Below are 16421 nucleotides of genomic sequence, written 5' to 3'. Positions count from 1 at the left end.
CTTGCAGCCTGGCTAATTCCATGAGCTCTCCTCTAGCATTCCTCAGTAAGCAGGTGCTGGATGTAATTCTGGAGGCCTAGTACCAGAAAGAGTACTTAACTGCAATGCTCCACAAGGGCCTATCCTTCTTGTCAGTTAAGATTCATGCCTCTGCCATTTCAGCACATTATAATACTGAGCCACCCCTGTTCTCTCACCCCTTGCTAAAACAGTTCCTTAGAGGGGGCCAAAAATTTAAGACCCCCCCCCCTCCCCAGGAGAGCTCCCGCTCCAGCCTGGGACCTTAACTTTGTATTGGAAAAGCTCACTCCCCCTCCCCCCCTTTGAGCCAGCTGCAACAGCAGAGTTGAAATTACTTTCTTGGAAAACAGCCTTACTTCTAGCCATCACTTCAGCAAAAAGAGTGTTGGAATTACAGGCCCTCATGGCAGTGGAACCCTTCATTATCTTCCATACGGACAGGGTTTCTCTCAGGACTAATCCTTCCTTTATGCCCAAGGTGGTGTCTAGTGTGGTCCTAAACCAGTCCATTCATTTGCCGAACATTTCCCTAATACACAAAACAAAGGGGAACAGATACTGCACTCTCTGGGCGTGCACAGACAACTTAGATTCTATTTGGACAGGACTAAACCTCTCAGAAAATCTGACCAGCTGCTAGTTGGCTTTGCTGCAGGGGCAGAGGGGAAATCTATTTCAAAGCAAACCATTTCCAAATGGATAGCCCATTGCATTCATTTCTGCTACAAGCACCATGGAAAACCTACCCCACAGGGGATAAGATCACATTCCACCAGGGCTGCATCTACCTTTATGGCATTTTTCAGAGGAGTCCCTACCAGGGGCTTCCTGGAAGCTGCTACCTGGAGCTCTGTACATACCTTCACCATGCATTACCACCTGCCTATCTTTCCTAAATCCAGAGCTGGATTTGCCACAGCATTCTTGCAGGGCTTAATAGCTGCCCTAATGCTCTTTTAACTACCTCCTCCCTTCCTTAGCTTTGGGAATCAACCCAAATATGATGACTGCAACAGTGAAGCACAAAGAACATAGTACAGTTGTGTACACTTACCATAAATGTAGATGTTAGTGTATTCACTGTTGCAGTCCTGGTTACCCTCCCTCCAGCCCCCCTGACTTCTTTTGGCTCTACCTTTCTTGTTTGGTATATATGTTTTTTTCATGTGTATTTGCTTTTTGATAGGGGTGTACCATACCGTATAATTGCTTCTTATTGTGGGGGCACCTGACATCTGGGGCAAGAAAAACTGATGCAATGGCTTTGGCTGCATGTTTTATACCCCTGACAACCTGACGTCATGGAGGAAGTGACAGCATCTGACACAGAAATCTGAAGACTGGTATTCAGGCTGGCTGAGGGCTACCTGCAGACAGATAACCCAAATGTGATGACTGCAACAGTGAATTCACTCAAACATCTACATTTATGGTAAGTGTACACAACTGTACTTTTTGAAGATTTCTATGATTGACATCATGGTAGTTACTTTGGGTACTTTTTGCTGTATGCCTTAATATGTGCACTTGAAATGTCACTATTAGAGATGCTGGAATTTTAAAGAACTGCTGAATGAATCTGTAAAAAGTTGACCCGTATCAGTAGTCTTGGCTGAACAGTTTTACTTGCTGTGTCCCTACCCTGGCCCAATTTATTTCTTCCCTATTCCGTACTACCAGACTTCTGACACCATTTTTCATCCGTCTGGGTACAACATTTTTTTTTGGCTTATGATTAAATGTTTGCTGTCCGTTTTCCTGTAGTAGGATTCTAACTCCTATTTGCATTTGACTTGCTAATCCCAAGTGTTTGATTTGTAAAAGTCCTGACTGCTGTGTTGCATTCTGTTTGATAATTGTCTAGCCAGGTGTAAAACAGTGATGAGCTCATCATGTGCAGCTGTTTATGCATCTGGAAATTTAATAAAACTGAAGATTGTTTTTTTTTTTGTGTCATGATCCATGATTCATCACAATCGAGCCTCCCTTTGTAGTTGAATTTGAATTAAAATGAGTCTACCTTAATGTCTGTATTTTGTAGCCTATCTGATCTTAAATGGATAATGGCATCCTGACAATTTTAGCAATTTGAGATTATGAATTGTAGTTCAGCTTGTGTTTCACGTTAGCTCTTCTGCCAACTCGTTCTAATGTTTGTGTCCACTCTGAATATGCCCCTTTGTGTTGCTTTTCCTTTATACTGCGTCCATAAGTGGTCCACTGCATTGCTAGTTGATGCACATCACTGTGCCATGCATAATCTTATTTATTCACATGGACAAAAAGGGTTTGACATCCCAAACTTCCATGCAGATGAGGTTTTTAAAGGTAGTGCCATGGTCAATTGCTGTTCACAACATCCTTAGAGCATTACCCACAGAACTAATATCTGATAACCTGCTGATACATTGTACATTGGTACATGTGGGCCCAGAACCCTCCTGGTGCTGCATGCTTTGGTGCATCTGCTGCATAAGTGAAGATGCACCAGTGGTCCTTATTGTTATTTTATGAACCCTTTTGACAATGTCAGACTTGTTTGTAAACGTGCGTTAACAGCTTGAGACCTCACTGTCTTTGCTTAACTTAAAGTTGGGCATTTGTAGAACTGTGTAATCATGATTGTGGAAGTTTTGCTTACTCTATCATCCTTCGTATCTAAAGTATTTTAAGATCAGTTGTCCCCAGTGGCAGTCATTTTGTGTGACTACAGAAGTGCCTCACTTAAGGCATTGAGAAAAATGTGTTGAAACATAAGACGTTTCCCAGCTCACACTTTCTTAACTCTCCTTTATTTATACAGCATTTCTCTGACACATTTTTCATGGACTTTGCTGCAGTACTTTAACCAATTTGCCCCTTAACAGGCATAAGCTGAGGCCTCAAGTTGCCTTTTCTTTTGTGGGGCAGGATAAATTACCCAGAGTCCTCACCTAGTCAGTTTGATGACAGTCTGCTTCTTCCTTCTGCAGGATCCTTGTACATCCCATTCCCTATTTTAGACTGTTTCTATTAAGGTTTCTCTGGCTTCTGCTAGTGCAGTGGGGTTGAGGGACTCTCACACATTCATGAGGTCCCTTAAGGAAGGCATTGCTGAGAAATGCCCAGATTTTCTCTCCCTTCTGCAGTTCTTTTCTTCAGTCACCATTCTGGGTTATCGGTAGTATCTGAGGTTGCCATACTGCATCACACTGCCCTTCATGCTCATCATTATAGAGGAGTAAGTAGTGGTACTCTGCAAACCATACTGATATGAATTTCAAGCTGAAAGGTTGCTTTTTCAACAGCACTGAACCAATGTTAGATTTTTGGTACTGTTTGCAGTCTTTGCTTCCCAGTTAGAGCAAGTCTGATTATCTTTTTTTTTCAGTTAACAGAAGTCCTTGTATGATCTCTAATGTATGCTCTGTTCAGCCAAAAATGGTGATACTCGGGCTAGCTTTATATTCCTAAAGTTTGCTATATTATGTGGCACATTTTTTCCTCTTTTAAAAAAAATAAATAAAAAAAAAAGCTGGTTTCTTTAAGAAAGTTAAATTTGTATGCACACAGTTATTTTAGTACTGTTCAAATGTGTATGTCATCTTTGTTGCTTACTGATTGTAAAAACATGTAACACAGGTTGATGTTGTTCCCTTGTGCTGAAACTTCTTGCAAGAAGGCACCTTTGAAAATGTGCTGTTGAAGCTAATATTAAAATGCAGGTACTGTTTTTTTCAAAGTTGTACTGCACTTACTGCTTTAACTGTTGACCTTCCCGCACTCATTTATGAAATGGAATGTTATTTGCTATAAGACAGCAATAAAATTAGTTTTTCACTGATATATTTTAGTAAATAGCAGCATCATGTATTGCAGATGTTTTAGTGAGCCAGAGTTTTGTTGAACATAGTATGCAAAAATATTTTTTCTGTAGATGTTATAGTTGGTAAGAATATTAACTTCCTGTTAATGGTGGTGATTAAGTTCTTATATGAGATCACTCAGAATTAAATTGAATTTCATTTTATGATTAGAGTAGTGTGAATTTACTTGAATGTTATCTTTAGATCTTCATGGTCTGTAATGTAGCAAGTTGCAGAGTTGTATCATGTCCGAGTTGAAGTACTGTGTGACTGACTTTCATGTATTCTGTAATTCTTTTAGTATTGCAACTGTTGTGTGTTTAGGAAGCTGTACACAGTTCCAGCACACTCCGTTCCCTGTGATGCTCATGCCTGTTAGTTACTTCTCAGCCGTTTGCTACAAGTAAACATTTTGGCTCATTGCATGGGAAGAAGGTTTCTAAACTTTTCTTTTCATTGAACATTCTTAGAACGAGGAAGGGGACGGCAGAGGCAAGCTATTCTGGGAGACCACCCATCATCGTATGGACCCTCCTCGTATGGACCCTCCTCGTATGGGCCCTCCTCATATGGACCCTCCTCATATGGACCCTCCTCGTATGGACCCTCCTCGTATACACCACCATCCTATGGAGATGATAGTTATAGTAAGTATGTAATCTTTGATGTCCGCTTATTGGAAGGTTTAGCATGAATTTCTGAATCTATATCTATCTTAAAAGCAGAGTCATAAATGGGAAATCATTAGTTTGTTGCAGGAAATCTGACTCTTGCAGGTTGTATAGTTTATTAATAGCATTGTTTTGTAAGGAACATTAAGATATGAAAGCTTTTGCCCTCTCATCTGCTACATGCCTGGCTTCATCTCATGTTACAAAGGAACCACTGATTTTCTCCTTTTCTCATTTTGCAGTATTTATAATATGAGGGATTTCCCACCTTGGTGACCCGAACGTCCGGCTAGTATACCAAAGAATTTAAACTGCTGCAAGGTATGTGCAACGTTGCACAGAGGCTAGCAGCCAACATAGGCCATAAGTGACGTCTGCAGGTACCATCCTCAAAACTACTTCTTTGCTGACAGTTTGAATGCCATCTCCTCCCGTTCATCTGATCCGCTGAGTGGTTGCTATTTCAGATGAAGTGCCCCGTTGGGGAGTTTGTGTTCTTTTCCTACTGCATATTTTCCTAGGCTAATGTCATCCAAGAAAGGCAAGTGCCATTGTGGAAGACAAATTCCACACAAAGATAACCACGATCAGTATTTGTTTTGTCTGGGGTCCACTCACAACTATAAGGCTTGTGCAGATTTTCAGGCGTTTGTCCCTAAGACGGTGTAGTCATCTTTCTGCCCTGAACATTTATCTCGACAGTTGAAGACTTAAGCAACTAGCGCTTGCAATGGAGGGTCCGGCTGGTGGGCCTCCGAAGTAGAGGGTAAAACTTAGTCCTGAATCTTTAGCTGTGTCTCTGAATCCGGACATCTCTCGAGAGACCAGTGAAGGCCTAGAGGTCAAACAGTGGCTGGCTCTCTTCCTGCAGTGGGTAATTGTTTGGTGGCCGCTAGGGAGAGTACCATGAGCATGTCAGCAGAGGTTTTGCAGTCCGTTCAGGATGGTAAGGGGGAACCACAGCTCACTTCTTTGGATGCCCCTCACACTATTTTTCCTTGCTTAGCTGATGACAGTCCAATGTCTGTGCTGGATACTAGGCTTGTGTCGGCCCCTTAATCCCAGCCTAGGGTAGATCCTCCTCTTAAAAAGAAACCAAACCAGAAACATGTTTCCTTTTCACAGGACCCTTCCCCAGACTGGCAGTCTTTCTCTTAGGGAATTCTTAATACTTTTCTAGCCATAAGACCTTCCTCTGTTGTACCTCCTACTCCAGCCCCCCCCCCCCACCTTTGCCTAGATGTTCTGCTTTATAGAAAATGTTTCATCTTTAGATGAGTCTTTTGCTTACGCAGCACAAATGGAATCTCCTTTGGGTTATGTTTCTCCTGAAGTAGATTCAAATGATGGCGACTCCCTTGAGGAAGACATCTCTTCTGGAGAGAGAATTTCCGAATGAGAGATTTTTTTTCAAATTGGAAAGTTCCCAAGTTTCAGAAGTACAGAAGAGATACTAGGACCTCTTACAGATGGACTCCCCTTCCCCTTCTGATATTCCACCTGGGTTGCTTGCCTTCCAGGATGCTTTTCTGTCAGCTACCAAAAGCCCTGACTCTCAACCTTCTGCCCAAAAAAGGCCAGATAGGTTTTACAAGGTCCCAGAGGACAGCAAATTTCTTTTCAGATGTCCTCCTGCAGATCCCGCTGTTATCTCAGTGTCTGCAGATAGGTCTTCCAGGTTTCTGTCTTCCACTTCTGTCATTCCCTCTGATAAAGATAGTAAGATGATGGAGAGGCTATGTAAAAAGTCTGTACATCATCTGCTTTGGCCTTCTGGGGTATTAACTACTAAACTTGTGTCTGTATGTTTTGCTCCTGGTTTCTCAAGCTTCACAGCTGCTGACAGACTTTCCAGACTCTGCAGCCAGGGAACAACTGTATTCCCTTTTAACAAAATTCTTCCCAAGTTACTCATCACTCCATTAAAGTGCAGTTATTATGCAGCTGAGGTATCTGCCAGATCAGTTGCATCTGGATCTGTCTTTAGGAGATATTCTTGGTTCAGATTACAGCCCTTGACTGATATATCAAGGCAAAACTTTACAGATGCACCTCTTAATATTTTGCCCTTTTTGGTGCTAATGCTGCTGCACTTTTCAAATCTCAAGAAAAAGGAAGAGAGTTACAGGAACTTTAAGCATATTGTTGTGTTCCTAGTTCCCAAGTATCATTGGAATTACCCTTCCAAACCATATTTTGGGAGAGAAAAAAAACATGCCCTCTTTCCTCTTCCAAGAAAGGGACACACAGGCAGAGTTCATCAAGAACTCAACCAGCCACTGCTCAAAATACTCCCTTTCCTAACAAATTAGGTAGTGTGTAACTACTTGCCCAGACTCTGCAGTATTCCTCTTTCCCAGTGCATTTCTCACTTTTTTCCCCTTAGACAAGCAACCACAGACAAATGGGTACTTTCTGTTGTCCAAAATGCTTACTACCTGGTTTGGAAATCCATTCCTCCTTTCATGGGCATCCCTTAACCCCATCAAGACCAGCTTCTTCATTTCCCTCAGGTGGTTCGAGACCTGATTTCACAGGGGACCATTCAGAAAGTTCTCCTTCTGCAAAGAGGGAAAGGATTTTATTCCAGGATGTTTCTAGTCCCAAGAAAAGATGGTCCATGGCAACCCATATTAGACCTGTCTCAACTCAACCTTTTTCTATAGGTTCCCATCTTCAGTATGCTCCCCCTACAAACCTTGTTCTCTCTCTCACTACCTCAGGATTTCTTGGTTTCTTTATATATCAAAGATGCATATATTCATATTGCGATTCACCCTCTGTTCAGGAAATTCTTATGCTTTTCTGTTGCTTCATCTCATTTTCAGTTTTGTACTTTTGCCCTGTGGACTCACCACAGCTCCAAGGATGTTCACAAAATGCTTGGCCCCTGTCATTGCCTTTTACAGAATTTACAGACTTCACAGAATTCTCATTTACCCTTACCCGGACGACCTGCTTATAAAAGCAGACCATCAAGACATTCTGCTAAAGAATCTTTAAGCCACCATCTCCTTGCTGCAAAGCCTGGGGTTCACTGTCAACTAAAAACAGGTCCTCCCTCAACCCTTCTCAGGATCAGGTTTTCCTGGGTTGCAGGATAAGGACAGATCTTGTGATGGCTTTTCTGCCCCTGCAAAAAAATGCAGTCTCTTCTGACCAATTTTCAGCAGTTGCTCCCTCTAGCTTTGACAGCCAGAGAGTTTCTCAGAATGCTAGGTTTCATGGCATCTTTTATCCCCATGTTATCCTTAGCCAGACTTCATATGCGAAAGTTCCAGTGGTATCTGAAATCTCACTGGTCCCAGCATGCTCATCCTCTGGAGTTTGCTCCTCCTCTTCTCCCTTGTCTGAAGAAAGAATTACAGTGGTGGAGTCAACAAGTATCTCTAAATCCAGGCCTTGCTCTACAGCCTCCTCGCCCTTTGCAGGAGCTATTTACAGATCCTTCAGACCTGGGGTGGGTAGCGACATTGGGAAACTTAAAAGTTCAAGAGCTGTGGTCTCCATCTGTAACAAAACATATCAGTATCAGAGATGAGGGCTTTGATTCTTGCTGTACAAGCTTTCCACTCTTCTCTTTCACCCAGGTCCCTTGAAACTGTTCAGACAACACCACAGTCCTTTGGTATATGAGCAAGCGGGGGGGCACGGTCATACCTGCTTTGCAGGCTGCCTATTTAGGCTTGGCAGATTGCTTCTCAAGCAAAGGTCACTTTACTAGCAGTTAAGCAGGTGTGACACAAACCCAAGAATGGACACTTCACAAGGATTTGTTTCTGGACATTCTTCACTGGTGGGGTACTCCTTAAATAGACCTGTTTGCCTTCCCTTTGAACAAATGACTTCATAATTTTGAGCCAAAGTCCCAGGCCCTCTGGTATGGAAGATGGATGCTCTCATTCCCAGGGAAGGGGATGTTGCTTTTTGCATTCCTCCCTTTCCCACTCATTCAGAAAGTTCTGTTGAAAATTCAACAGGGCAAACCAAAAATCTTGTTGGTGACTACCTTTTGGCCAAGACAGCACTGGTTCCCTCTTGCAACTAGCCAGGGGCAGTCATCACAAGTCACCCCACAGGGTGGATCTTCTCACACAAGACCAAGGGATCTCTTATTCAACCACATCTAGCAACCCTGAGCCTGACTCTGTGGGTGATGGGCTTCTGATCCCTTTTTGACACCTTTTTTTTCGGGGGACATACTAGGAGGCCATGAAACCGAATACTAGGAGATCCTACTTGTTCAAATGGAAGAGGTTCTGTATCTGGTGTCTTAAGAAATGGGTAGATCCATTTTCAGTGGATATTCTAGTTTTGTCTTATTTGTGTGAGCTGGTTAAATCTGGATTGGCTTTATTCGTCTGTTAAGATCCATTTATCTACCATTTTTGCATATCTGCTTCTCTCTCCTTTAGCTTCTAAGCTAAAGGTTAGGTTTTTTTCTTAAGGGCATCCTTCATATCAGACCTCCCAGAAAACCTGTACCTTCCATTAGGATTTGAATTTTGAACTGGAAAACTTTACTCAGGCTCCCTTTGAGCCTGCAGGCTCAGCTTCTTTGAAGCATTGCACATGGAAGACTGTATTGTTGGTAGCCATCACTTCTGCTAAAAGAGGGTTTCTGAACTTCCAAGCCTTAATGGTTTCCCAACCTTTTCTCATTTTCCGCAAGGAATAGGGTCTCTCTGCACGAACCCCTCCTTCATGCCTAAAGTGGTTAATGATTTATCCCGTAACCAGTCTGTTCATTTACCTATTTTCTTTCCTTCTCCTCAAAGTTCCGGTGGTGCATACATTGGATGTACATGTCCAAGTAAAATCTGAGTTGTCTTAAGACCACGTCCATTAGAAAATCAGAACAGCTGTTTGATGTTCGTGTTTCACTGTTGCAGTCATCACATTTGGGTTATCTGCCTGCAGGTAGCCTTCGGCCTGAATACCAGAGTCTTCAGATTCCTGCGACTTATGCAGTCTCCTCTTCTATGACGTCAGGGGTATAAAACATGCAACCGACACCATTACATCAGTCTTTCTTGCCATGTGGTGCCCGAAGCAGTAGTAGTTCGCAAGTGCAGGTCAGCCGACTCCTGAAATTTTCGTTTTAAACTTTCAGATCCGAAGTCTTCAAAAAAGATAAGTGCCCCGTTGGGGATTCTTTTTCTTGCTCCAACCAATGTCAGTAAAAGTTAACAATTGTCTTACCTGTGGTAAGCAAATACCTCATAGAGATTTTCATTCGTACTGCATCCCCTGTTTAGGCCCAGACCACGATGTCCCTCGCTGTCTGTTTTGTGCCTTGTTCAACCCCCCACACTATTCGTAGTCAGGCTATCTTTGCAGCCAGTTACTTTCGTACTTTGTATCAGTACTCCAAAATGGCTTTAAGTCATCAGACTACTGATATTCCGAAAAAATGTAAGGATAAAGACAGAGACCGCATAGGTCCAAAACTGCCGACAACGCTTCCGTTAAGCTGGTCGCCAGTTAGCCGATACTAAAGTGCTTTCGCAGCCCCTGATGCCCACTACTTCAGATTCGCAGGCCTCTACTGAGACCCATTTGGAGTCCGGTATGCCGCGAGATGCTTCTTCGTCTATGGAACCTGCAGATGTCTCTACCTTGGATGGGTCCAGAGCTGCTGTACAGGCACCAGCTTCTGAGGTGTATTCAGGCCTACAGACTTGCATTTTAAACAGACTCCATCATTTTCATCCAGGCCTAAAACCTGCACCACGCCTAGAAAACCGACGTCCAAACAGCAGGATCAGGCCCATATGCCTAAAAAACAAATGCTTAGAATGGCTGAAGACCTTAATACCTTAATTAGGGGAAGCCAGCCTTCCCCCTCTAAGAGACCTAGAACTGATTTTCCTTCTGATCAGGGATCTGATATTTCTGCTCCTTCTGATTACCAGGATTTGCCCTCATCTACCTGTGAGGATTCTGATGTAGAGGATTCCATTCCCTCTGCTTCCCCTCCAGAAGATTTTTCTTTCGGTGAAACCTTGCACACTCTTAGGGAGCATTTCCGCTGGGAAAGCCAAGATTACTCTGACTGGGAATTCTTACTCCTACCTCAACACAGGTGTTTAGCTATCCCTCCTGTTCTGGACATTGTAGATGATGCTTTCTTGGAATCTAGCCTTTCCCCAGATACTTTACCTCCAACTCCCAGAAAATCTGACTGGTATTACAGAGAACCTGACTCTCGCAAGTTCCTCTAAAAGAATCCTTCTGCGATTCCAGAGACCATTTCCCAAAGACCTAAAGGCATTAAGGCTACTGCTGTCAAAAATCCTACTCCTCCTGATAGAGATTCTAGAACCTTAGAAAGATGGGGTGAGAAGGTGTACACTTCTGCTACTTTGGACATTAGGGCTTTAAATTGCTAGTTTCATATGTTAAAGTATCAACAGCATGTTATGGGGCTACTTAGACAGGAAATGGATGTTGATTCCTGACTTTATTGAACACAAAGAATTACAGGATTTAATGCATTCTGCAGAACACGTTAGTAAACATACTTTGCAGTGTGGTTTTGACGCTTTAGAAGCATCTTGCAAGGCTACTGTCACTGGTCTGTACTTAGAAGGCATGCTTGGCTTAAGGAACAAAACTTGCCAGATCATGTAAAAGCTAAATTACTGGATGCTCCCTTGCACCAAGACCACCTTTTTGGCAACAAAGCAGAAGTCCTCAAAAGGATGGAGGAAAAAGCTAAATCTATTCAAACTGTTAAAGATTTCCTACAAGTACAGCCTCCCAGATTCAGTAGGCATTGGCCTTCAAAGAACTGGTCCTTTCCAGTCCCTTCTAGGCCTTTTCAGTCCAAACCCAGGAACAGCAGACCACCTAGGCTACAGTCTCAGGCTACGCATAGACCTAAGCAGTGGGGGGGGGGGGGGGGCTCCCACTTCCAAAGCAGGGAATAGTAAGCCAGCCCCTTACGGAAAAATGGCACAATGACTTAACCTTTACTCTTCCAAGCCCTACTCTACTACCTGGTCCCTTAGGAGGAAAGCTTGTTCTGCATGCAAAAAACTGGGAACCCATTACTCAGGACTAATGGGTTTTGAACATAGTTTCCCAAAGATACAGATTCCAGTTCCACACCCTACTAACCCCAAATCAGTGGGCGGAGGCCCAACAGCAGGTTCTCTCTCTCCTCAATATCAGGGCTATTCAGCCTGTCAAAGCAGAACAAAGGGGGCAAGGTTTTTATTAAAGACTTTTTCTGGTGCCCAGAAAAGACAACTCCTGGCGTCCTATCCTGGACCTCTCTATTCTCAACACCTTTCTGATAGTTCCAAAATTCAGAATGCTAACTCTGCAACAGCTTCTTCCCATGCTAGCAAAGGATGCCTGGCTGGCAACCCTAGACTTGAAGCTTACTTGCACATCCCAATAAGGGAATCTTGCAGGAAATACCTACACTTCAGAGCAGGCTCCATGCACTATCAGTTCTCTGCACTTCCCTTTGGCTTATCTACTGCGCCCAGGGTATTCACAAAGTGTCTGGCTCCAGCCATTGCGTTTTGGAGGCAGAGAAATATTCAAATTTACCTATACTTGGACATTGTCTGATTCAGGCAGAAAGCCAGGACTTGCCATTGCAACACCTGGCATTCGTAAAGAAACTTCTAACCTCACTGGGGTACACCATCAACTAAAAGAAATCTCACCTAGTACCCTGCCAACAGATTGTATTCCTGGGAGAAAACTTGAACACAACTTCCCAGATGGCATTCCTCACTCCGAAGAAAAAAGTTTTGACAACCTACTTCAAACTATTGGCCACAAAACCCGAGCTATCTGCAAGGAAAATACTGCAATCCCTGGGGTTCATGGCCTCTTGCATTTTACTAATTCCTTATGCGAGACTGCATATGAGGAAACTCCAATGGTATCTAAAAAGCCTATGGTGTCAACATTCTCAGGACCTGGAAACAATGATTTCTATCATTCCTTGTATCAAGCCAGAGTTCCTTTGGTGGGCAGAGGCCTGCTACCACAACAAGGGACTCTTTCAATCTACTCCCTGCCGCCCAAACCCTAACAGACACATCAGACTATGCATGGTAGGGCAGTGTATTCAGGGCAAATGGACCCAGAGACAGATGCACCTGCATATCAATCAAAAAGAAATGTTAGTTGTACAGAATGCTCTGACAGCCTTCAAAGACTGTATTTTTCCAGGGCAACTATTGGTAAAGACAGACAACACCACAGTTATGTGGTACATAAACAAGCAGGGGGGAACCCACTCCTACCCTCTCTACAGACTATCCATAGCTCTGTGGAACACAGCCTTGAGCTACCAAGTACACCTGCAAGCTCATCTCCTGCTAGGCAAACTAAATTCACTGGCAGACGACTTAAGCAGAAATCTCATGGACCCACACGAATGGAAACTAGAACCCAAAATATTCAACATCTTGAACAAATGGGGGACTCCAGAGGTAGACCTGTTTGTCTCCTGTCAGAACTTACCAATTGCAAAAATTCTGCACAAGAAGTCCCCGCAGCCAAGCTTGAAAGTGGATGCCCTGTCCTTTACCTTGGAAAGCCTCTCAGTTTATGCCTTTCCCCCTTTGCGTCTCCTCTCGAAGGTTCTACTAAAGATCCAACAGGACAAGCCAAGGACAATACTGATTGCACCAGACTGACCACGCCAGCACTGGTACCCCCTCTTGCGTAGTCTGACACTGCTACAACCATGGCACCTGCCTCAGGCCCCTTCCCTGCTGCCCCAGCAGACGGGCCAGATTCTGCACCTTCAAACCTTGAACCTTGCAGCCTGTCTTATCCCTTGAGCTCTCCCTTGGCATCCCCCAGTAAGCAGGTACTGGATGTCATTCTGGAGGCAAGGAGGAGGCCTAGTACTAGAAAATCCTATGCTGAAAAGTGGAAAAGATACTGCTCCTGGAGCCTCGCTCAGGGAATTGGTACAACGGTGCCCAACTTACCTCCTATTCTACAGTACTTAACAGAAATGCTCCACAGGGGCCTATCCTTGTCAATTAAAGTTCATGCCTCTGCCATTTCAGCACATTATAATACTGAGCCACCCCTCTTCTCTCACCCCTTGCTAAAGCAATTCCTTAGAGGGGCCAAAAATTTAAGACCCCCCCCCAGGAGAGCTTCCACTCCAGCCTGGGACCTTAACTTTGTATTGGAAAATCTCACTCTTTCCCCCCTTTGAACCAGCTGCTACAGCAGAGTTGAAATTCCTTTCTTGGAAAACAGCCTTCCTTCTAGCCATCACTTCAGTAAGAAGAGTGTCTGAATTACAGGCCCTCCATGGCAGTGGGAACCCTTTATTATCTTCCATGCGGACAGTGGTTCCCTCAGGAGTAACCCTTCTTTTATGCCCAAGGTGGTGTCTTCTGTGTCCCTAAATCAGTCCATTCATTTGCCTACTTTTTTCCTTAATCCACAAAAAAAAGTGGAACTAATACTACACTCTCTGGACATGCACAGACAACTTAGATTATTTTTGGACAGGACTAAGCCTACCAGAAAATCTGAGCAGCTGCTAATTAGCTTTGCTGCAGAGGCAAAGGGGAAGGCCATTTCAAAGCAAACCATTTCAAAATGGATAGCCCATTGCATTCATTTCTGCTACAAGCACCATGGAAAACCTACTCCACGGGATAAGATCACATTCCACCAGGGCTGCATCTGCTTCTGCGGCATTTCACGGAGGGGTCCCCTACCAGGGACATCCTAGAAGCTGCCACCTGGAGCTCTGTACATGCCTTCACCAAGCATTATCACTTGCCTATCTTTTCTAAATCTAGAGCTGGATTTGCCACTGCAGTCTTGCAGGGATTAATAGCTGGGCCTAATGCTCTTTAACTTCCTCCTCATTTCCTTAGCTTTGGGAATCAACCCAAATGTGATGACTGACTGCAACAGTGAAACGTGAAGAACATAGTACAGTTGTGTACACTTACCATAAATGTAGATGTTCGAGTCTGTTCACTGTTGCAGTCCTGGTTACCCGCCCTCCAGCCCCCTGACTTCTCTGGGCTCTACTTCTCTTTCTGGTTGGTATATTTATTTTTTCTTGTGTATTTGCTTTTTGATGGGGGTTTACCATACCATGTAATTGCTTCCTGTTGTGGGGGCACCTGACATCTGGGGCAAGAAAAACTGATGTAATGGCGTCGGCTGCATGTTTTATACCCCCTGACGACCTGACGTCATGGAAGAGGAGACAGCATCAGACGCAGGTATCCAAGCTGGCTGAGGGCTACCTGCAAGCAGATAACCCAAATGTGATGACTGCAACAGTGAATACACTTGAACATCTACATTTATGGTAAGTGTACACAACTGTACTTTTCCTTTCATCCCAGGGTGCCCGGAAAGCCTGTGTCTAAATAGACTATTCTTACTTGGATGTCAAAGGTCCTTTTCGTCTGTCGTGTTTTCCGTGGAAAAATTCCTTCTACCTCAGTAAAAGCTCATTCTACTAGCTTCATCTGGGTCTTTCTTCAAAGGTTTGGACACTTCCTCTGTTTTGGAGGCAGCTGCATGGTCTTCTGTCCAACTTTCACCAAACATTGCAAGCTGGATACCATCTCCAGATCCACAGAAGGCTTTGCCAGTGTAGTACTGCTTGGCTTCATGGAGACTTCCTGTGCTCCAGCCTCCCTTTCCCTTTCATGAGCTTTGGTGTTCCCCATGTTATGAATAGCACAACATGGGAATAGAAGGAAATAGAATAGTTGTGTAAAATCTTAACCATAGATGCCATTCTCTTCCATGTTGCAGTATTCTATCCCACCCTTCTAACCTTTGGTTTGCGCTTTTCTTTGGAGGATATTTTGCTTCTACTTCACATCTTTGGGTTGGTGTTCTTACTGGGGCATTCATTTCTGAGGATGGTACGTGCAGATGTCACTTTTATGGCCTACATCAGCTACTTGCCTATGTGCAATGTCGCACGTACCTTGCAGTAGTTCAGCTCATTCCCTCCAGTACAGCTTTTGAATGTATACCTTTAACTTCCAGTGGATGTGGCTTGAGCCTTTAAAAAATGAAGTCATTACCTTACAGTTCTAATAAATACAGAGTGACAGAGGTCAAATGCTTCAAGATGAAATATTCTGATACCTTGTATGTAGCATGGTTTTGAAATTAATAAAAATATGAACAGGCAATATTTGACACCTAAAGGCGCAGTAAGAGGTAACTGCAGAAATGCCTGGAGGCATACTCTGCTCTAATGTGTTAATTTTGTGGTATACTGAACGGACGTTCAGGTCGCCTAGACGGGGAATCCATCATGATGTTCATAGTGTTTCACTGTTGCAGTCATTACTCTTGGGTTATCCTTCTGGCAGGCTACCCTCAGTCGGCCAGAATTCCAAAGTCTAGGTCCAGCGTAGGTTGCTGTCGCCTCTTCCCTGACGTCAGTGCACCAGGGGTATAAAAGATGCAGCTGACGCCATTTTCTTCAGTCGTTCTTGCCGCGTGGTGCCCAAGAAAAAGCAGTTCGCAAGTGCCGGTCGGCCAACTCCTGAGATTTTCAAATCCGAATTTCAGAACCGAAGTCTTCATTAAAGCTAAGTACTCAGAGCCACAGGCCGCTTCCGACTCCCATGGGGAGCCGACTGGGCCTCCGGATGTTCGTCGTGTTACACTGCTGCAGTCATCACACTTGGGTTATCCTGCCGTTAGGCAGTCCCGCAGTCTGCCAGAGTTGCAAAGTCTTGGTCCGGCGTCGGTTGCTGTCGCTTCTTCCCTGACGTCAGTGCGCCAGGGGTATGTAAGATGCATCAGACGCCATTTTCTTCAGTCTTTCATGTGGCGCGGTGCCCGAAGCAGAAGCAGTTCGCAAGTGCCGGTTGGCCTACTCCTGAGATTTTCGAAGTTG

At 44.1% G+C, this 16421-nt stretch overlaps 1 protein-coding gene across 1 annotated transcript in view; it reads left to right on the top strand.

Annotated features, from left to right (window-relative positions):
* HNRNPLL (heterogeneous nuclear ribonucleoprotein L like) overlaps positions 1 to 16421 on the top strand; it is a 1042368-nt gene that overhangs the window by 684541 nt on the left and 341406 nt on the right. The window contains exon 9 of the mRNA XM_044057476.1: positions 4337 to 4513. Within this exon, the coding sequence (XP_043913411.1) occupies positions 4337 to 4513 (177 nt within the window). The remainder of the gene's footprint in view (positions 1 to 4336; positions 4514 to 16421) is intronic.

This window comes from Protopterus annectens, chromosome 1.part2 (genome assembly GCF_019279795.1).
Source record: "Protopterus annectens isolate FY-2018-M chromosome 1.part2, PAN1.0, whole genome shotgun sequence".
NCBI classification, from domain to species: domain Eukaryota; kingdom Metazoa; phylum Chordata; order Ceratodontiformes; family Protopteridae; genus Protopterus; species Protopterus annectens.
Note: the sequence above shows the minus strand (reverse complement) of the source record. Positions and strands in the feature narration are given on the sequence as shown.